Source organism: Astatotilapia calliptera, chromosome 9 (genome assembly GCF_900246225.1).
Source record: "Astatotilapia calliptera chromosome 9, fAstCal1.2, whole genome shotgun sequence".
Taxonomy (NCBI): domain Eukaryota; kingdom Metazoa; phylum Chordata; class Actinopteri; order Cichliformes; family Cichlidae; genus Astatotilapia; species Astatotilapia calliptera.
In genome coordinates, this window is record NC_039310.1 from 19,799,544 (window position 1) to 19,821,868 (window position 22,325).

Here is a 22,325-nt window from a genome sequence, read left to right on the forward strand (position 1 = left end):
GCATCAAATGATTCTTGAAGGGCTCCCTTAAAGATTTAGCGTGTCACCAATTTGCGTTAATATAAGAAAGAAAACACAAATGATTGAAAATACCCCGAAAGGCACACTTACGATTGTGTGACTGTCGTATATTAGGAGCAAATTTGTCTTCACAAAAGACTCTTTGAGACAGTTTTATCAGCCATTGTTTGCAGGTGCAGCTGTTTGCAGCGATTATGGTCTAATAACAGATTGTACTCCACCTCCCATTTCTAACAGCAGACAGACAAACCCCTGCAACAAGAGAAACTGCAGACAAAACACACAAAAATAAGAAAAGAGGCTGTCTGTTGTCAATTAGCTGAACGTGGCATCCTCCAGTAAACACTGATTGAGGTGGACTCTGACTGACTGAACTTTCTCCTCTCTGTAATATTGCAGGAGGACCTCCGTGGGTGAAATACATGACTGATTTCATTTCAAATCCCAGCCACTTTCTCCGCTGACAGAGCTGGTGAACCAAACATTTCATCTGTACAAACCTGCGACTCTCTCCCAGATACAAACCCTCGGGGAGCACCGTATAGCTTTTTCTCTGTGACTTTACCAAGGCCGCCATTCAATCAAGTGACTCTGGCTGTGAGGGCGGCCTTCTCGCTGCCGTTTGTGCGTGCGCGAGTGTAGCAGACGTAACATCACACACGAGGCGGCAGAGCGGTATGGTCCGTTCGGATTTATTATCAATCTGAATATTACTTCTCACACAAAATATATAGTTCTCATTGAGGCTCTCGGTATACATCTTCAATAGCACTATGTAAGTTTTCATAAAGTCATTCGTGGTCTATACATGGAGGGATTAATCGCTCATGTTGCACAAAATGTCACAATATACCATACCAGTGATGGAGGGACAAAGAAATTTAGCAACAATCCCAATATAAGGTCTTCTTAAATATATTATTACTATCCATACAGCATGACAGTATTTCTAAATAGAAGCAATAACTATCTCAGTTAGTATATTTCACATTTACTGTTAACAGAGATGTTTATGCAACAAACAGTTGGTGGCGTCCGATGTAAAAACAATACAATGAGGAATAAGAGAACAGCTGATGTGTTTCACAACAATCATGACGTGTGGGGGGCTCGGAGTCGGATAACCTGCGGTTTAGAACGACAGTGAGATGTCTCGACCCAAAGTACAACAACGCACACGCTTCAACGTCTGTACACACGATGTAGTAGCTGATTCAGATCACAGAGGAGAAACGTGTGAGGAGCTACATCGATTCATTTAGAGGGTATAATCTGTACAATAATACGGGTTTTACAGGCAGGAAGTTCATTTAGTTTACATAGCACTATAGTTTAGAGCTGCAGTGATTAGTTGGGGGAGAAAGCAAAAAAAAGAAGAAGAAGAAAAGAAATGCCAATAAAACCTTTCTCTGATAAAACAATGGTTTATATCTCAAGATTTCAGACTGTTAGTCATATTAAAAAAATACATTTTCTTTTTTTTATCAACATTTCCTAAACTGAACGATTAACTGGGAAAATAACTGTTAGTTGCAGCCTTACCGTAGCATGTTTTAATTGTGCCGGAGATCATTTTCTAAGCTTTTTGCATCAGTTTTTTTCTTTTTTTTTTGCTCATTTTGGAACAAAAATCTTCACTTGACATCACGTAAACATCTCGTCAGTGGCACTAGGATGGTATGTTCAAAAAAACAACGTCACAGTTAAAGAGGACCGGGGTTCATACTGACAAAAAAAATCTCCCAGCGCAGCCGCTGATCGGACAGCACCGACTGACCGCGGATCAGCGGCCGTACGCTGAGGGAAATTTTGTGTATATGGATCCAGCTGAGATATCTGGCACGACATTCATAAGTATACAGTATATATAGAGGTGAAGAGGAGGCAGAGGGAGAAGAGGGAGAAACAGAGCGAGGAGAAGGCAGGCCAGAGAGAGATGTCAGTCTTGAGTGGGCAGAGGAAACCGGTGCTCAGCGAGCGAGAGGAAAGCATATGTGTGTGTGTGTGTGTGTTGGGTGTGAGGTGGTGGGGGGAGTGGGTTGCGATGCCTTCACTGAGGAAGTGCTTTCAGGATGGCGTTCACCTCTTCTGCCACGGCTGTCAGCGCGAACTCAAACTGCTCCTGAGGAGGAGGAGGGGGAAGGAGGATGAGGAGGAGGGGGAGGAGGAAAGGACGCAGGGAAGGAAAAGGAAGGATAAAAGTTTTACTGTGTGACCAAGTGGAATGGCATTTCAGAATGACTGGCAGCTCCCGACCCTGCCCCTGATGTGCTTGGCCACAGTCTAGAGGTGAAGGTGAGCCTCTCTCCGAGCTTTCAACTTAAAGTGTGTGAGCAGCCGGGACCAGCATCGATCCAGCCAGGTGTGTCTTAAAATGGAGCTTTTGAGTCAAGCTGTCTCTCAGCTTTCTCTGCTTGCCTGTGTGTATGTGCGCGCGCGCGTTTGAGTGTGCATTTGTTTGTGAAACCGACTCATAGTTTTCCCCGAGGAGCGCAAAAGAGGCCGATTGATGTTTGCCCCATGGACCTGGTGTTTTTATATTCCTCTCCTCTCTCCAGGCTGAGGGGCCACGGGGTCCTCTCACAGAGAAAAGGTACGTAGGAGTTTGGAGGGAACAGCCTTTAGATGTGTCAACACACAGGCTGCCATAGTCTGGCCTGAGGATAGGCTAAATCAATACAGAGGAGTCACTGGTGACCGTGCCTCTCGCTTTGCAGTGGAGATTATCTGGAGTGCCGATGTTTTCTATTTTTATGTGTCTTCTGAAGTTGTGATGGGGCCAGAAAATATGTAAGTACATCCATGTTTATCTCCATCGCAGTTACAGGTGCCCACATCTATTCCCAAGTTAGGTTTAAAGTTTTGTGCATTGGAAGAGAAAAAAACTAAGATACTTCTAAATATGAGGGTTTGTGCACGCTGTTCACCTTTACGCCACTGGGGGGAGATCAATCTCTGCTCGACAGATCACAAACGGATGTTAGTGAGGAAGGGGAAAAAAACAAAACGGTCACACATGTTGTAATTACTGCGTGTTGATGTCTGTCAAAAATTAGTAACCAGAGTAAGGGGAGAAATTAATGCCCCTTTTGTGAGCTTTGTCCAAAAATAAAACGGCAGCATCACGAAGAGGAGGGAAAAACAAAAAAGAACACGACTGGTTGCTCAATCGTCGAAACCTAACTGTGAATTTCATACCTCATTACAATGTAATTTCTGTGTAGACCCAGTATGAAGCCACAAAGTGGAATCAACAATAGTCTGATATAATTTCACTTAGACTCTTTTGAAGAAAAGAAAAAGCAGAGAGTGCCCGGAAAGCTTTCCTGCGCTGAGCAGAGCAGGGCCGTAAAAGCAGCATTAATGAACCATCGAGGAACACTCGAGTCTGTTAGCATAGCACCGGAGTCCATAAATATTATCACCCGGCTCTGCGTGGAGGTTCGCCTTTATTATTTTTATTATTATTATTCCTTTCCAATTACAAGAGAGAAACAAAAGACCCTTCCTCCCTATTATTTGCATTAGTGGATAAGAGGAAACGCTTTGTTCACACCCTAAACTGCTCCACATAATAGTGAGAGGTGAACGACCCGCTGTGTTAGGAACTGTTTGGACTAGACAGACAGATGCTGTATGAGACGAAGAGAATCTAAGAGAACATTTTTGATTACTTTGTTGCCATTTTTTTTTGCAATATCAGCTGATTCCTCCTAAAAACTGACTCAATATCTTCTCATGTCTATTTAATTTGGTTGTATATTCTCCATGTTCTGGTTTTGGACTTCGTCACACTTTCTGATGGACATTTCTTTTGACATTTGAGATGTTACATGCTCAAGTCATGAATCTTACGATGCTGCAGTTTGAAAAATATTTCCGTGAGACATCTTGGCCATCCTTTTATTTTTGCAGCTCGTGAAATGTGGACTGTTGTTCTAATCCTGACGCGGTTATCAGTTACCCCATCGTTTCCCCAGAAATGATCCCATGTGCACGTGAAGCAGACAATCCTTGGTGTTGAATGGCTGCAAACCCTCCTCCCGCTCTCCTTTCTCTCTGCCCCCCCTCCCCCACACACACACTTCTCTAACTCAAAGCCGGGGACCTTACCTTTGTCTGGACCATGCCAGCTCTCTGGTCTCTCAAGTGCTCCAGGGTAGCGGCAATATCAATCTCTTTAGCACCTGCAACAGACCGAAAATTGGACTGAGTTCAAAGCAGTGGAGTAATCCAGCTCACATCTGTCAATCTCTCTTTATACTGGGCTCCCTTTGGAAGAGCGCAGCAATTGAAAATTATTACATTCATCCCTCGAAAGACTTGGACAAGAGCCACTGACTGTTTCTCGATAAAATATGCAAGAGGATATTTTTGGGCCCTGGTGCAATAATGCATTCAAACACACCACACACTGGCTTCCATGTGAGAGTCGTGTTCAAAAACCGGTTTAGATGATGTCCATGTAGGCAGTCCACTAATATCCAAGAGTGTGCACGTGCACATATCAGCAAATTAATTACAATGATTTATAGCAGATCTGCAGCAGTCATTCTGATGATTAACCCATGCAACAGTTGCCTGCCTTCAGCAGGGATCAGCTGCTGTTGAGCCTGTTTTGGCTTCACGAGTCTGTGAAGTTAATCTGGAAATCTTATTCCACTTTCAGATTTATGGATTGCGAGCAGCATGCCAGAGCTCATTTGAGGAAACTGACATAGAGAGATGTAGAGAGCAAAACCCGAAGAGAGAAAAAGGGAGAGAGCCCCTGAACTCTCAAGATGGTTTTCAAAGTGAGGCAAAGAAAGGAAGCAAAGGAGATGGAGCAAGAGCGTGAATGTATGTATGCGTGTGGGTGAGCGAGAAAGAGACAGAAAAAGCGGGATTTAATGCGGCTGGACTTAGTACTCAAAGTGCTCCAGTGCTTTGACAAGACTTTCATGTCTTAGATGGGCTGAATTCCAAAGTTAGGCTGGAGAGAGGCTCTCAGAGAAAAAAAAAAGCTTTGGAGAGCGAGATTATGTATATTTTATATATCTGGTTCAAGAGCAGAAAAGAAAGGGTTAAAAGAGACCGAGTGGCACCTTTCATCAGCACGGACAACAGCGAATTCATCACCGAACTACATGAACATAGTGCTGTTTTCCAGAGACGTGAGGGGAAGGTCTGCGTCCGCCTAACCTGCTCTAATGGAGCTGGATTGCAGGGGGAGGGCGAGCAGGCGGCGAGGGCAGAGGTCAAAGGATAAAGGGCAGGCTAACCTACGGGGGGGGGGGCTTAAGGTGCACAACAATAGATGTTTATGTCTCAAAAGAACTCAATAGACAAAGCTAACTGAGCATTTTTTTTATTCATGAACACTCTCTGGTCGACTCTTCTTATGCTGGCGTAAAGATTCAACTAAAAACTAAAGTTTTCTTTGTCACAGCGAGATTAAAAAAACAAATCCATCCTCAGACTCTTCCTGTTTTACATGTAATGACACATCCACACCACAAGGGTCATTTTCCTGTTGTTTTTTTTTTGGCCGTTTTTAATATAAAGTACTAAAATTTGTGATTATATTAGAGACAACAAACACAGCCTGAAGTCCAAATGACTGACACTGATGATGTTCACAGTTTGTGGTTCACATCGGTATCAAGCGGGAACAAATGTCAACAATTCTCAGAGTGAAATTAGAGCGAAAGCCGCAGACCGCTAAGAATAAATCAAATCAAATTCAATAAGCACAATGCTGCCATTAAATATTAAATATTGATTCAAACCACTGGAGCAAATTGCAGATTCTGATTTAAAATGTATTTTGCCTTTAAACATTTTATTTCCATGCATGTGCTATCTAAATTCATGTCGCAGCTGCTGAAGCAGGTCAGCGTGGCGTGGAGGTAGCTTAAATAGATAATTACTAATGTGGGTTCCTTTCTCATTTCCCTTTTCTCTGTTTTCTCTTTGTTCTGCTCTCTCCACTCCTCTCCACGGCTTCGGTCTTCGCTGCCTTTCCAGGCCTCAGAAAAAGTCACCCTCTAATGCATCCCCAAGACCCTCTGTGGAAAATGAGAGGCTTTAGTGTTGCCGGGGCAACACTTCAAGCAGAAAGAGTGAAAGGGAAGCCATTGATCGTTACCTTTAGCCATCCTATTGAGGACCATGTCAATCAGAATGTAAGTCCCACTCCTGCCAGCTCCATCACTGCAGAGAGTCACAGAGAGAGAGAGAGAGATCATTAAGGCGGCAGAGTGAGATGCTTTAATCTCAGAGTGTTTTTCTTATAAGGAAACAAATTGCTCATTTACATCTGCATCTGCGCAAAGACTGTCGAGTATGTTTAAGCACAAATTAGCCCGAGCACACAGACGTGCGTTTCTCCGTTCGCGCGTCACGTGGTGGATAAAAATCTAAAAGGCAAAAATCAATAATCACACTTAACATTCCTGCGAAAATACCTGAGCAGATCTGAATATTTGATGATGCAATGAATGTGATTATGTTAAACCTTTGCACACAAGCGTACATGTGGTCTTGAGAGCTGCATGGCAATTGGAGAGAGGGGATTGGGTTTTCTAAGGCACACTGGGGACAAAGGCTTTTAAATGCATGCACCTCAGGAGCAGAGGAGAGGTTGAGAGGCCAGGGGCGGTTCGAGAACAGCTTTTTGGAGAGCCTTGCTTTTCCATTACTCCAGAGATAGCCCCATGAAAAGGCTTCCTTTGTGCCCACCGGCCATTCAGCGGCTCTGCATGTTAATTGCAAACAAGGCGTGGACATCGCTCTAATAAAGGCAAAGCCAATAAAACAGGAGAGCGGCCCGAGCGCCACAGCTTCATTAATCCACTGCTAGACACTCAGTCCATACAGCTCCTTCAGAGGGAGAGCAGGCTTACTGGCCCCACACATGACTTAACAGGATGTGACTATTAAAAGTGACCAGACAGATACCTGGTGTTTAATACGAACCAATCAAGGCCAGTTAACTAACTCAACCAAATGGGAAATGGGAGTGTATTCGGCTGTGCCATGTTATTTACATAAGAACACAGTGAGCGGAATAAACAGCAGCTCCGGTGGAACCAGACAGAGTGAATGGACTGAGCGGGTTTAAGTAAACAGCCTCTCTCCTCCAACACATAGGCCACGACAAACACTCTCTGTCCCAAAGCAGCAGGGTCAGCCGCTGTCACAGGGTTCAAACGGTTATACTTGCCTGCAGTGGACAATTATCGGGCAAGATCGACCTCTGTAGCACTTGTTAACCTTTCTGAAATAAAAAAAAAGAGAGAAAAGTTATTGTCATTGCAAGCTTGGCATTAAGCTGTCTTAAGTGCACAGGCTGCTACATCGATTCAGGAAACAATTCTTTTATTTATTTCTTTTTCTTGAATAATAACAATAATAATCAAAACAAATGTGACTCGTGAGGGACTTGGGGCGCTGTGGCCTGGACGAAATTAATGACGGCAATAATCAAAGGGCCAAACACAACCACGAAAGACGCTCCCTCATGTCAATCAATCCCGTTAATTTGAGCGCAGAGAGAGAGAAATCTGTGTCGCACCCTCGTAAATAAATTGAGCATCATTTCAGGCGGCGTTATTGTGACATGTGGGTGATGGATGTGGTGGTGCGATGTTGTGATTTGCCGACCGCCGACGCATTAACCCGAGCCAATTACGAATGTTATACACCACAGGCACGGCGAAGGCCAACGAGCCTTTTCACACCCCGCCGTTGCCATGGAAACTGACTACACCGAGAGCTTCCGCGTCTTTCCATTTCCTCTCGTTTCCCACCTTTCGGTGACAAAATGAGAAGTATCTCATGGTATCTATAGCTGATCTAAGCTTGCGTGCACTAATATGTTACATATAGTAAGTATAATGTTTTGCATGAATAGAAATATTGATAGCTTGTGCTATATTTTTGTAGTTTTGCCATCTGAATGCTGTATTTGTGACCAAAATTCTTAATAGCACTTAACATGTTTACCAGTATTGAAAAGCACAGGTGTGTTTGACGTAACATCATTGTGAGCTGTGCTGTTTATCTGTGAAGGTTCCAATTATAGAGGACCAAAGCAGCCAAAATTACAGCCCCCCCCCAAAAAAAAAAAAATAAATAAAATTAAAATAAATAAATAAATATTCATTATTTCTGATGCCCTCTTTGCCAAAACAGTGATTTATGGAAATCTGATGAAGATTATCAACGAGTTAATATCTGAGAATAAGTCTAAATTTATCAAAAAACAAAATATTTAATAAAATACATAAAATAACACAAATATGTGAATAAATATGGATATTAATACAAAGGTAAAAAAAAATGCCCAAGAAAAGTAAAAATCTTATAGGTTTATTTTGGTGCATTTAATGGCATATTTTGTTTGTTTTACCATATTTGGTCCTCCATACTTGGTGACTTAAAGTTTATTAAAATACATGTGCTAAAAAACTGGACATGATAGAACTCTTTGCAATATAATTCGATGCTTATTTGGGAGTAGAAGTGTTTTCTTTTTGATGCTTTTTTTCTTTGCACTTTTATGTGAAATCACATTGCATACTAATGCATACATTTTAATAATCTTGTTTGATATCGGAAGCATGACTAAATCAGAACACGCCTTCAGTGTAACAGCATACAGAGACGGTTGGAGTTCCCATGCAAGCCAGAGGAAGGAACAGTGTGAGGCAGAGTAGGAGGAGGAGGAGGAGGTGGAGGAGGGAGACTTAGAGTGGAGTGAGAGAAAGACAGTTTGTGCACAGGCCTGGCTGAGGAGACACAGTTTCCAATGATCACTTTTGTGACTATGCAACTGGGCTCATATTACTAGCTGCAACATCACAAAAATGACACTGGCAACCGCAAAATACAGAGTTGGCCAAAACCACAAAACCGTGAGTGTTGAGTGCATCGTGCGGATCTGAGACCTCTGAATCGCCAGAGAGCTCTAGATTCCCAATAACCTTCAGCAGCATTATCGGAGTTCACGGCAATTTAAGCGTGAGGGAGATCTCAACAGCAGGGCAAACAGTGTATATGTAATCAAAACACAAGAGAAACCATTACAGTAGTGTCTTAAACGTAGCTGACTGCAAGCAGATTAATTTGGAAGAATGGCAGCAACTCTGTCGAGAGAGGATGACACGATAAAACTACAGCTCCTCTTTTTCTTTCATCTGCATAACAAACCAGAGGGACAGGCTTCCATCTACAAATCAGATGCATCTATTCTTGCGTGGAGGGCTTTTCCTATCCCTCCTGGGTATTCCCAGAGGTGCTACTGCCGCTTTTCTGCCAGAACATATTATATGGAAAACATAGTAAGGTTATTCAGTCACTAGCTTTCCCCCTCTCCCATGTTTTTAGTGAGACAGCTCTCGTTTAATTGGGTGTTTGAATTAGGTGGTGTTTTTTTTTTTCTTTCTTTCTTTCTTTCTTTTCTTCCCAAGCCAAGCCAGGCAGTGCGGGGCTGTTAATTTGCTGCATCACATGTGCTGGAGGGAGGTGAGGGAAATAGGCCCAAGATGAAAGGGATAGTACAGAAACACAGTCCTTATTAGAACAGCCATTCTCTAGGACACCAAAAGGCAGTGGGGCAAAAGGGAGAGGGACCAGAGAGGCGCTGACAGAATACAGAATATAAGGGAGGGTGATTAAGAACAAGCTCGGGACAAAGGCTGCTTAGAAAAAAAAAGGTGGAAATCTGTCTGAAAATCTGCTGAGCTGCAGTGTTTGTTTGAGGACCAACCGGCTGGATCTCCACTCTACCTGCGGAAGTCTAAGAGGGTCCTGGCTGAGCTGGGGATCCCACGGTCCATCCAGGACAGGAAGTGGAACTGAGTGACGGTGCGGGTCTCGTTAGTCTGCAGGTTCTTCAGGTAGAAGCTCCGTACCAGGAAGTCCTCACACCAGATGTGCTCAGACACCAAATTCACCTAAACGCAGACAAACAGAAAATCAGGTTAAGGAAGGAAATGAGGAACATGGACACCTTCTTATAGAAATGTCAGGGTTTGTTTTATGCCAAATATTTCAGTTTTCATTCACTTTTTAAAGAAATTAGAGGTGCACCGGTGTAACTCACAGACATAATAATGACCTCAGCCTGTCAGCAAATGGGATGGTTTTGGTGTCAGTGGGCGATTTGTCATCTATTGCATCACATCGCTTCCACCCAGGCTAAATATTCAAAGATGGTGTAACGATTGATGAAGGCGGGGTTGTGACTGTGAAACATCAGTATTGGTGTCATCCCAGAATTTCCCTAATAGAAAATAATACAGGAATCACAGTTTTGTGTGCTTCCTGCTATTAAATTAAAAACATTTTGTGGTGAAATGAGATGTGACTAAGACACCAAAACACGTGGGAATAATTTGGCCATTTTGATTGAACTGGGGCGTTGTTATTGTCGGTATTATTATGATAAAATAAGAGATTATTATGTTTTATAACCCTTTATGATTTTAAGTCTAAGATCCTGGAGGGACAGGCTCTCATACTGCTACCACAGTTTATAAATGCTACCGCTTAGCATGGAGTTTTAAGAATAATATGAATAGATTTGTCTTATTTTTTAATGCTTCTCTTTACTTTTGGAGATTTACCCCCATAGCTTGCTCTTTTTCGCCCTTTTTTGATTGCTACTCTTCACACAAATTTCAGCACGTAAAATCCAAACCTAACTGCGTGGTTAGACACCAGCTGAAGTGGGAAAACATGTCTTTCGTGACCTTTCTGTTTAACCGCTTTCTCAATCACCTCGTATATGTGGTAGACGTCGGATCCCTCGTCGGGCCAGTAGTGGTGGCACTGCTTCACTCCATTCTCCGACAGCGGGGTCAGCATGACGATGACGACGCAGCCGCTCTCCCACACCATCTACACGCCAGAAAAGAGACACCCATCAGTCACACCCTGAGATGACAAACCCTTTCATATGCAACGTTCCAGTGGTCCTAACCCGCAGCGCCGAGAGCAGCGCCGAGAGCAGCGCGTCGAGCGTTACTGATACACGGCAGCGTTGTATTACAGAGAAATTGATTTCTTAATCTTCATCCAGGAAGTATGAATAAATGTCACCTCTCCGTGTGTGACAAATGATAAATGTTGGGCTCGAGCAGCAGGAGGGCGCGTCATGTGTCGCCCTCTCTCTCACGCTCTCAGTCGTCTGAGCGAGATCACAACATCTACTGCTCTGATGCTCCATTTCATCTTATCACAACCTAATGTGTCCTTGGGAAAAAAAAAAAAAAAAAACAGGCCCACGGCAGCCATTAGGAAAATGAGGAGGAAACGTGGGTTTTATGATTGCTATAAAAACACAATGGCCTTGACTATACACTAATCACAAGCTTCTGTGATCCAGCCCAGTGGACACATTACACGCCAACTGTGCCAACTGTGCCAGGATGTGATGAGATTAGGCAAGGTGATAATGTGTGTGTGTGTGTGTGTGTGTGTGTGTGTGTGTGTGTGTGTGTGTGTGGGGGGGGGGGGGTTATTATCCATTTAGTCTTGTACAATTTAGCAAATATTTGATGGTAGTATTCATATTTTCCACCTCCTATCTTCCTTTTTTTGTTTTTGTAATGGGATTAGCAATTTACAGGCTCCAAAAAAGACATACACCAGCTACACTTGATTTGCATAGACAAAAAACAAACTGAAAATGACCTGAGTTGTGCCTCTGTGAACTCATGCATGGCTTCTTTTTTTTTTTTTTGCATTCTGAGAAGGAGGGGAGGAAGGCCCAGCAGAGCTAAGGTAATAGCCAGGGAGGTGGAGATAGATGGAGGGGCAACGGATGAAGGGATGGAGGAATGAGGAGTGGAGGATTAGAGCAGAGCTGCCTTTCAGAGCACTGCCTGGGGCCGGTGTGGATTAGATAGGACACAGCAAAAGATTTGCACTCCTGCACGGTCCATTTGCATGAGAGTTGCCAGTGTTACCCCTGTTTGTTTACTTTTAATGGGGTAAAGAGTGTGTTTTTCCCTCATGCCACAATCCAAGGTTAACCATACTGAATAATGAATGGCTGCTAAGCATTCCCAGACACAGAGCTGATGTTCAGCGTGTCAACGTGTGGCTAATTTTCTATTATTTTTGCTTAATTGGGAAAGATTTAAAGATGAGTTAATGGCTAAGTAGCATTAGATAATGGAAATGGATTTATTCACCTGTACGGGAAAAAAAACAAGCAAACAAACAAACTAGCAGGCATATGAGAAAAAAAACGAAATTATAATTAACGCCTTATTCATTTGAGGCACATTTTATTCCTATTTCAGCTGATGTGGCAATTAATGTACAATTTTCAGATAAAAGCCTTTGAGTTTTTCCTTTTTAATTAGTTTAAACACCACATGAGGGCAAAGCGTGTATGCGTCTACGTTTTGTGGGGAGGTTTAAGAAGTCATTTTACAACAAGTAAATATTCTCTGTTTGGTGTACAGCACCAGACCATGCTAAGCTTGGCTTCTCCACCCACCGCACAAATCGCGAGCAGCCTCCAACGTCTGTGCAAACACAAAGTCAGCACTATCATAATGATTCAAAATGAGTATCCGCTCAGTACAAGATGCAGAGTGCAGAGTGCAGGGCCAGCTGGTCTGTCAGGATTTATGCGCCACACTTTTACATCCTGGTCACGGCTAGCTGGAGTTACTTCACCATATGGAGGTGATGGGCCCACTAATTACAACAGTGCTGTCCTATTAACACATAAGACTGCCATTTGGCAACCATGCATCATTTAAGGCACACTTCCGCACAAGTTGACACGTTTTACAATAGCCTAGATCTGCTGATTGATTACAGGTCCCGCTGACATTTATGGACATGGAAAAGAATGCAAAATAGGCTTGAGGGGGAAAAGCCCCACTAATATGAGCAAATATCAGGATTATTTTAAATAACATTAGGTCTCCTGAGGCGTGTACAACTAGATCCTTATATAAAACTAAAAAGCTTCAGGTCTTGTGTACATATTCAGCTGCTGACACTTTTTGATTGATGAGTAGGAGCAGCAGCAGCACCATTACTTCTCTACCAAGTTTGTGCCTCTCATGAAATAACATTACATTTGAATGTAAGCATGCATTTTTCCTAAAAATATACAATTACCCTTCATCTTACCTCTGTTTGAGGGATGATTATGCTGTGCTGGAGCCACGGCTCCTATCACTCTTTCCAGTGTGTAAAGTTTGTTTCCGCAGACTGAGTGGGGTGAGAAGTGACTATGGGCTACAATTTCAAGAGTTTTCTCACCTTTGCTTGCTTACATTTGGGGCAAAGTGACACCATTAAAAAGACATCAAATTAGGGATCACACTTGGATCACTTGGATACAGATAGAAATCTGGCAAATCCAAGGAAAAACGGGAATACAACGACCTCTTTTGCACCAACGTGGTGCCAATTCTGCACACATTTCTGCAGGTCTGAGACCCGTGGTTTACAGAATCTGCGAGCTGAATATGCCAATTATTGTTGGATTTCTTGTGGCAGACCCTCACGTAGCCAGCTTTTTGGCACCAGCACTGGTCTTTTAATAGTAAAAATGAGTGGGACCAGTTCTAGATTGAGCTCTGGCATTGTGCCAGTGGAAAGAGCAAAGGAGCATCTTTTATGATTTCTAAATAAACTTAAGGATTCTGAATTATTAACAGAAACTGAGTACCTCTGCTGTGGTTCTTCCCTCACAGCTGTAGACACAAACAAATAAAAAGATGAAGGATGGACAGTTAATAGAGTTTTACCTGCCAGAAGTCTGCCACGGTGGAAGCTAGGGGACCCTGCGACGCGATGTAAGTAGGGTTGCGAGGGTCATGGTCCATCTGGGAGAGAGGGAACAGAGTGTGACGTAGTGTGTGGTTGGTGACTGGTGGATGAAAACATATTGTCTGGTTAAGACTTCCATGAAATCGTCCATCTGGATGCAGAAACGAAATGAGATCAGCATCTATTGATGTAAACACTTGGCTTTCATTCCTCCTGCAAACCCTGTTGTATTCAGGATGCGAGTATTTTTACGGGGGTGATTAGAGGAAACTGGGACATGGAAGTAACTGCATGCTGTTCGCTGGAAAAATGTGGATGTTAACACAAGCTGAACACATATTTGAAGGATAGGTTTGTAACTAAAAAATGCTTTTAAAAAAATCACTCTTTTAAATAGATTTGGACCTTGAACTTTCCTCTTTATCTGCTAGGCAACAGGCACCTCTAATGTTGAACACAACCCATATTCAACGATTTTCTATGCGAGCAAATAACTGAACCTCTCTTTTTAAAAGCTATATATGTTATGAAGAAAGATTCTGTAGCTTCTCAAGGGGATTAGTAAAAAAATCTTATTTCCAACTAACCTGAAATTTGCAAAATAACTTCAATTCACTGTCGTTATTTTTCACTCTTACAATATCTTTGTGCCCTCAAAGACTTGATGAACTGCTTTCAGAGCTCTTTCTTTTTCATGCTTAGCTGTGTTTCTACATGAAACACGACACTGCCGTGGACTTTAACGCCTGGAGTCTCCTAACACGAGGGCGCTGAATGCCCAGGTGGGGTGATGGACACAGTTTGAGGGATGTGATTGAGATTTGAATGAAAATAAAATCAGCAATCAGATTTTACTGAATTAAGTTTCTATGGTTAACCTCTCGTGTCAGGCATACTAGTGGGGAACATGGTGACTTATTTTGAAGGGAAAGATTCACAACAATGCATTCTTAATGTATGTTTGACATCATAACGATAGATGACTCAAACAGTGCTGTATTTTTTGCACATGCAGAATAATATCAAATGTTGCAGACTTTCTAAAGAGTGCAGGAGTTTTTCAAAATTGACGCTGGTGCTCAGCACTGCCTCCCTTAAGTAAGAAAGTTTTGGGTTCGAACCTCTTCTTGGTTAGCTGGCTGAAGGTTTAAATGTGAGCATGAATGGCCTATTTCTCTCTGTTAGCCCAGACTGGTGACCAATTTAGGGTGTATCCCATCAAGCTACCCTGCTGGGATCGTCTCCTGCCCCCCTGAATTGGATAGGCGGGCGAATGGATGGTATAATTGAGTCATTGCTTAATTAATCTTCCACTGACTGACATCCACCAATGGAACTGAGTGCTTTTTTTTGCAGCACCGCCCTTAAATCTAACTGGGAGAGAGGGAGACACCTTCAAGCTGAACATCACGGTGACAGCAAGCGACAGGGTCGACTTTAATGGCGTTTTGATTTTTTTATGAAATCCCTTTTTTATGCTGAAGAACAAATTGTCAAGGACACTTGACATGGCCTTAAATGTTAAAGATCTAGTTTTCTCATTTCACATCTTTGCAAATTTCTTAAGCTCATTTGTCTCGCTCATGGACCTTGACACACACCCTTAAAAGGAAAAATAATTATGGAGGATTTCGCCATGGCTCTAATACTACCATGACACTTCTCTCATGCTTAATATCCTGAACGACAGGATTAATTCCTAATGCTTTGAAAAGCTGATAAAAAAAACAAGCACGCAAGTTTAGTTGAATTGTTAAGAAAAATCAACTTCTTTGTTATTAAGAGTTTGGAATCTATTTTTTGTACTTTTTGTACTTAAATTGTTTTGTTTATTTAAATCTACTCCCAGGCAGTGACGTAAATGTAACTCAACCTCAACAGAAGCAGCATTGTCAGACGCCAGCTGTTGAAAATCATTCGTTGTGTAAATGATTATTTTGGAGATTTTGGTTTTTTGGAGTAGTGAAATGCTTAACGCAGCAGATTCTCCCGGGATTCACAGTCGATGTTTATTTATGATTTATAGTTTTTATCTGTATAAGATGTCAGGCAAGGTGTCAGTTTTCATTGTATATGTAAGAAAACAACCACTGGGGAGCAGAAACGAAGCTCGGAGCGGAACATGCTCGCCAACGCACGCACACGGACCGGCTGAAATTGAAAAATGTTGATAAAAAGGACTCATCGGTGAAAGAAAAACTGCATTCATTACCTGCTGTTACACGTCAATTAGCCATGTCCGCTTTCTTTTTGTCTCTTTTTTAAATTCCTCACATGGTTTGGTTGAAACAAAACAAAGTAAAAAACAAATCTCACCCGCAGAAATAAAAGGGTGATGTCAAAAGCTATTTCCTGCACTCCGTTTAGCCAATCTCAAGGACACAGACATGCTGTAGCTGTGTGCTGACATCCCTGCATGAATACTAAAGCGCTAACATGAAAGAAAAGTCCTGCATTTCAGCTGTAGTCTCCCTGCCATTGTGGCAAGAAGATAGACTACAGTAAGAAAAAAAAAGAACCAACGAAAGAAAGCAAAAAATGCAAAGAAGTGCTCTTTGGTTTGAAGTAAAATAGTTTGTTCGAAAATAGCTCGCACAAATATGTGCTCACCGTGAAGCTTCAGCTTTCAACACCTCGCTGTAGTGTCTTGATCCCTTTTTTAAAAAATATAAGATTGAGAGCTCAGAAGCTAACTGCCAGCTCGAGCTCATCTGAGTTTGAAAACAAAAGCGAGAACAGGCGGGAAATCGGGAAAAGCCAGAAAAGGCCAGACGAGACAAAGACGAGCGGCCTTTGACCACTTCTTGCCGCTGCGCATTCCTTCAAACCATTCCTCGCGCTAATGATGATGTACATCTGGGAGCGCTGGCACCGTTTGTGGTCAACCATTAACCATTAGCCGAGCTTTTCACCGAGTTTGCGTGTCACCCGGTGCTTCGCAGGGAGCTCAGATCGCCCCCTTCCCTTTGCCTCTCTGACCCCGGATTCCCAGAAAGAAGCGACAGATTATTTACTCGTAGGCCGCTGCCCCTGAAGCTAATGAGGAGGAAGAAGCCGCATTGACAGACATAATTATCACAGTTTTGCTGGGCTCAGCCAGGGGTCCCTTTTGTGGTGTAATTACTGTCCTTTCATCCACACACCACTGCATCTGCCATTACTGTATTTCACCCATCTTCAACATCCGCCTGCATTTCTGCTTTAAGCCGCACCAAAACAGTCTTGCAGAACTTTTTTTAATCGAAAATCTTTCCCTACCTTCTTCCTCTGATTGATCGACGTTATTGCGACATTATTCTATAAGACGCTGCACTTCAGTGCTGTTTAAATAAGCTAAAAACCTCTATGAATATGCCATTAGTGAATATGGAGAAATAAATAGACCACCTAAAAGTCTCCATTGTTTGTTTCTGAAGAGTAATAGGCTTTTAGCGCAGCTGCGTGCACCCCGCCCCTCCCTCATCTATCTCCTCGGAAATTTTGGCACTGTATTTGAAATGCATAGTTTCCTGTTTCCCTTTGATGGAATCCCTTTTCAGCAGCCTCGGGGGAAATCATGACTGGCAATGTTTTGGGGGAGAGATATTTAAAAAAAACATATAACCATAGCCCTCTCCAGTAGTCAGATCTTTCTGGATTTGTATGGGATACCTTTGCTTAGTCAAAAAAAATGCATAATTCTTTTTAGTGTGAATGAAAAAAAAGAAAAAGAAAGATGGGTATCTCCAGGGAGCAGCCATTTTGAAAGCAGTAAAAGTAGCAAGGCAATTCAGCAAGACACAAGAAACCCACTGAGGTTCTCAGCATGGAGAACAAAGTTAAAAAAAAGATCAATGGGCTTGGATCAATCACTACTTTTCTCTCAGAGTAAAATCCAACCACAACAGGTGCTCTTGATACTAAAAAAGGGGTGGGGGGGCTTCAGAGAAAACATATTAGCCAAACTCTAGAACCATAATGAATAAAGAATACTCACAATTGGACTGGCATTGATGTAATCAGAGTTGCTGTGGTTGTTCTCCGCTTTCAAGGTGATCCTGGAATGATCGTCTGTAATGGAGATGCATAATTCATCGGTAAATATTTCCCCCCGCTTTTACTCCCTGCACAATAACAACAGAGTTTTGAGCAGCAACACAGGAATATGAAGCTGAAATGGCTGCGGGGACTGCAATTTCACCAGACTTTCATCATGCGCACGCACGCTGTTCTAAAGTCCTGGATTGCTTCACCTTAACCGAGGAATGTTCCAAGTGAAATAATAATAAACTGTTTCATCTTAAGAAGTGTGCGAGTTCTGAACTTTCAAATCCTGTTCGTTCTTTTTTCTTTTCTTTTTTTCCTAAACAAGTGAAGCTGTTGCAAGAGTCATATAATGTATATGTAATGGCCCGGAACCCACTTTGATTTGCTTGGAATTAAAGTTCATGATTTAAAATATTTTCATATATTTATGAACAAAAAGGCGAAATCAAGGAAAATAAAACATCTTTATGTGTTATTTAAAAAGAGTTTAACACTTTAGGCTCGTGAGACCTGCCCAGGTGAGGTCAAATTTGACAGTAACCAAGCAACACGCCGCCTGTCATCAGATTGCAGTTCAAATGTAGCTAAATCCTGATTGGCGCATGACACCGTGTGGTACATAGCTACTGTTGCTATGCCCTGAGCCCTCTACAGAGTGGGTTTCCTTCCTATTTATCCCACTGCACTGAAATTGGCAGAAAGTCACCTGGAGGGTGTTTGTGAGAGATTCCCAGATATATATATATATATATATATATTTATTTAAAAAAGGCACTTGGAGAATCTTGAATGGAAATTTATGGGACAGTTGTGCAACAAGTAAGACGGTGTCAGAAATAAAGCTTTCTCACACCCAGAACCTTATTTTGGGTCAAAGTCAGGAAGATTTTTCAGTGTTTAGCATCACATTTGAATGGTGGGTGTGTACATGCAGGTTTTATGTTCTGGTGATTATTAGAATATATATGACTCATAATAGATTAACTTTAACTAACTGGGAAATCCCAGCAAAGCGAGCTGTGACACAACTTTCACTGCTCTGATTTCACTCTTCAAATAAGGAGGCGTCACTGATGCTACTTATTCACATGTTAACCTCCTGTTTTGACTGAGATTCCCAGTGTTCGTAGTAGTTGTCGTTTCTCTGGCTCTCTTTCACAGTGTGTCTGTTTTTTCCCAGTCTCACTCCCCTCACTCCTACCCTACCACCAAATGGCCGAGCCTGGTTCTTCCAAAGGTTTCTTCCTATTAAAAGCGAGTTTTTCCTTACCACCGTCGCCAAGTGCTTGCTCCGGTTTGCTCTGTATTATTGTAGGGTCTTTAACTTAAAATATAAAGTGCCATGAGGTGAATGTTGTTGTGAGTTGGCACTATATAAGTAAAATAGAATTGAATTTCAAAACTGTGCTGTCAAGGACGGACATCGAGCTGTAAATCCTTAACTGCCATAATTGCCATACATCAGCACACTGCTCACAACTTATGGGCCAACTCAGCTCCCACGTAAGATAAACAAACAGACATAAGTATAATGTAATTTCAGTTTGTCTAGAAGGAGGCGTAAACAGTTAATTTTGCTGTTTGGCTCCATTCACCTTTATCTCAGGAGCTTCATTTGGGTGAATTACAGCAAATTTTGGTGCAGGTCTGCTTGTGTTCATTTATTTTGGTGGTCACATTTTAAAGCATGATTTACATTTACTTCAATAAAATTATAGGCTTTTGTACAACTGTTACAAATACTATAAAGGGCCAAAGTTTCAAAAAATGACATCGCTTTACGTGCATGTGACCCCTCTAATCCAGAAGCCCAGACTTCAGACTGCTCTGAGCATTTTTTTTCTAGTCTTGGAGCCTATGTTTTCAAAGAGAGAGGATATCCCTAATATGGTCATCTAAGGCACACACAGCTGTGAACAGAGGTTATTTGTGAGGTGCAGCCAATCAGAAGAAAGCTGGCTTAAAGCGAAAGGAGCTAAAATGACTTGTTGCAGACTGAGATGCTGCATCAAAGCACCGCATAAGATAATACTTAATATTCATTTTGAACTGTGAATCATCCAAAAAATCTAGAGTTTAAAAAGTAAGCAGAGCAGCTCGGCTTTAAAGAAAGACTTATTCACCCTCCAGTGTTACGTTTTTGGGTCCCAGTTCATTCTGAACTAACTGAAAATCACAGTTCAGTGAGTGGAATTTCTCCACTAATGAGAAATTCTCAGCTCTGCCTAACAAACCTTTTGTCGTGTTATTGCGTCTCTCTCTTCTTTAAAATGTGTGAACTAATGCTAAAATGCAGTGGTGGGCTGAAATAAAGCAAAACATTCTCATGAAATAATGTTTTTGTCCTTCATGGTAACGCTAGCTAGTAATAATACTTTAATTACAAGGGATCAATGTTCATTTCAACCTTTGGATGGTTTTGATGCGTCCTTTGGATACACTTGCAAGAATTAGCCAAGAAAGCAGTTATAGTCACATTCAAACTGCTTTAAAATCATAAAAACATCACTTCATCCAAATTTTTTGGAGATGCCCAGTCCCAGTACAACTTTTAACTTTGATATTCGGTGACTCTCAAACAGGTATGCATTTGTCCCCATTGAAAATCCTCTTTGGCTTTAATCGAGAGGATGCGAGAGATGCAGCAGGGAGTCTCCTCTCACTACACTGACAGACACTTATGGGGTTTCTGGAAAAAACAGTTTAAATATCGCTCTTTGGCTAGATTACTAATTACTAATTATTTGTTCATGTTTGAAGCATATTTTCCACAGTGTTGTTTTGGCATGTTTACCCAAATGGTTTTATGTTCCTCTTTGGAGCATCTGTTCACAAATACATCAACAACATTTATGAAGCTACATGACCCTGCCTGGACTGTTCCAGACTTGAGGATCGTACTAACATTCCTGCAGAAAAAAACACTAAAGCAGACAAAAAACAAACAAACCAAACAACCTGAATGGACTCACATGCGACCACGGCGTCAGAGCGGTTCCTCTTGGAGTTCTGCTCGCCTTGGCCCACGCTGCAGGCGCTGGGCTCTGCCTGGTAGGAGCACAGCGCCTCCCACTCACGCTCCAGACGGTTCTTGTTCTTCAAGTGGTCCTCCATGTATGACTAGAGGAAAACAGACACCACCTCAGCCACCACTTCAAACGACAAGCCAGAACCGTGCAAGAGTTCAGCTCGAGATATGGCTGCAACAAAGAAATCTGATTTGTTTTTGCACTGAATTTGGTTTAATTAAGTAAAAATAACAAAAAAAAAAAACCCACTTCACCTTTACCTCACTGGAGGTTTCTGGTTAATGCTCGATGTTAATGCTTCATTGTATTTTCTAACCCATAAATAAACTAGAGCAAAAACACTAAACCTTAAACAACAGCATCCTCCTTCAAGCATTGATCAGCTGTCATGTCGCATTATTATTCTAAGCTGCTGTACAGCACGGCAGCTAAATGAAGAGGAGGCTGCTGAAGATCTAGGTGGGGAAGGTGTGCTAATGCTGGCATCTTTGTGTGTTTGTGTGTTTGACCGAGAAGAAACAAAAAACACACACAATTAAGACTCCCTGAAAGGTTCGTCTGCATTGGAAATACTTCAGGGGTGTTTCAATCACGTCCCTCATTGCTTGCACAGCCGCTGATAAGATTGTCTGCATTTAAGCTGTCGCTTGGAGAAGACAAAATTGAATTCGCTAGAGAGACAAAGATGGAAAAAGAGAAGGGGGAGGGGTATAGGCCTCTGTATGTGCGTGTGTGTGTATGTATTCACCCAAACCAGGGCAAGTCTTAGGGAGCTTAGAGGCTGTAGCTGGCAAGAAGAGTCTTTTTTAGCATAGCACAGTGTTGCACTTTCTCTCCTGTATCATGGCTCCCCTCTCGGCGGGGTTAAATGGTTTAGTCCGCTATTGTGTGAGACAGAAGATTACAGACTCATAAACTGATGTCAGGGATCAGCTGGCTAATACAATGAAAGTGATACCCAGATGTGCCGGGTTTTCATCCCGTATTAAAAGCAGTATAGGTAGGCCGAGCAGAGAGGCGACGCTCCATTGTCACAAATCCGACTTATTCACTTCTGCCTGTCATCGAGAATCCAAGTCTTTGCAGCATAGTATACATTAATATATATATATTCATAGATGATAATCACAAATAAGCTTGTCCAAAAACACAATAGCCAATTATTCTGGTGATGAATTCAGAAGTCCTCTGCATGCCTGAGAAGGATATTAGCGCTTAAAAGAAAATTACAAATCCTGCACACAATGGAAATCAGAGTTTATTGTTGGCCACAGAAGCAAAAGGTGTTACACACGACCAGGCTGAGAACAATAAAAAAAAGCAGCTTTTGTGGTTAATGCAGCTGCATAATGAGAGAAAACGGTGGCACAGTATGCCCTATCTGAACCCATTAATGACAAGAAGTGATCGTCCTAAAATACTGCAGTAAATTTCTACTCTTCTACTTCCCAGTCTGAATCTGCT

At 42.1% G+C, this 22,325-nt stretch overlaps 1 protein-coding gene across 2 annotated transcripts in view; it reads right to left on the reverse strand.

Moving 5' to 3' along the window:
- Positions 1-691: 691 nt before the first annotated feature.
- The window catches only part of ptprn2 (protein tyrosine phosphatase receptor type N2), a 158,002-nt gene continuing 136,368 nt past the window's right edge, over positions 692-22,325 (reverse strand). For both annotated transcript variants that reach the window (XM_026179795.1, XM_026179794.1), the window contains exons 14-22: positions 20,805-20,952; positions 17,783-17,856; positions 13,785-13,862; positions 10,786-10,905; positions 9,793-9,959; positions 7,226-7,279; positions 6,149-6,213; positions 4,135-4,208; positions 692-2,143 (exon numbers count right to left, since the gene is read on the reverse strand). In XM_026179795.1, the coding sequence (XP_026035580.1) occupies positions 2,072-2,143; positions 4,135-4,208; positions 6,149-6,213; positions 7,226-7,279; positions 9,793-9,959; positions 10,786-10,905; positions 13,785-13,862; positions 17,783-17,856; positions 20,805-20,952 (852 nt within the window). In that variant the 3' untranslated portion in view covers positions 692-2,071. The remainder of the gene's footprint in view (positions 2,144-4,134; positions 4,209-6,148; positions 6,214-7,225; positions 7,280-9,792; positions 9,960-10,785; positions 10,906-13,784; positions 13,863-17,782; positions 17,857-20,804; positions 20,953-22,325) is intronic.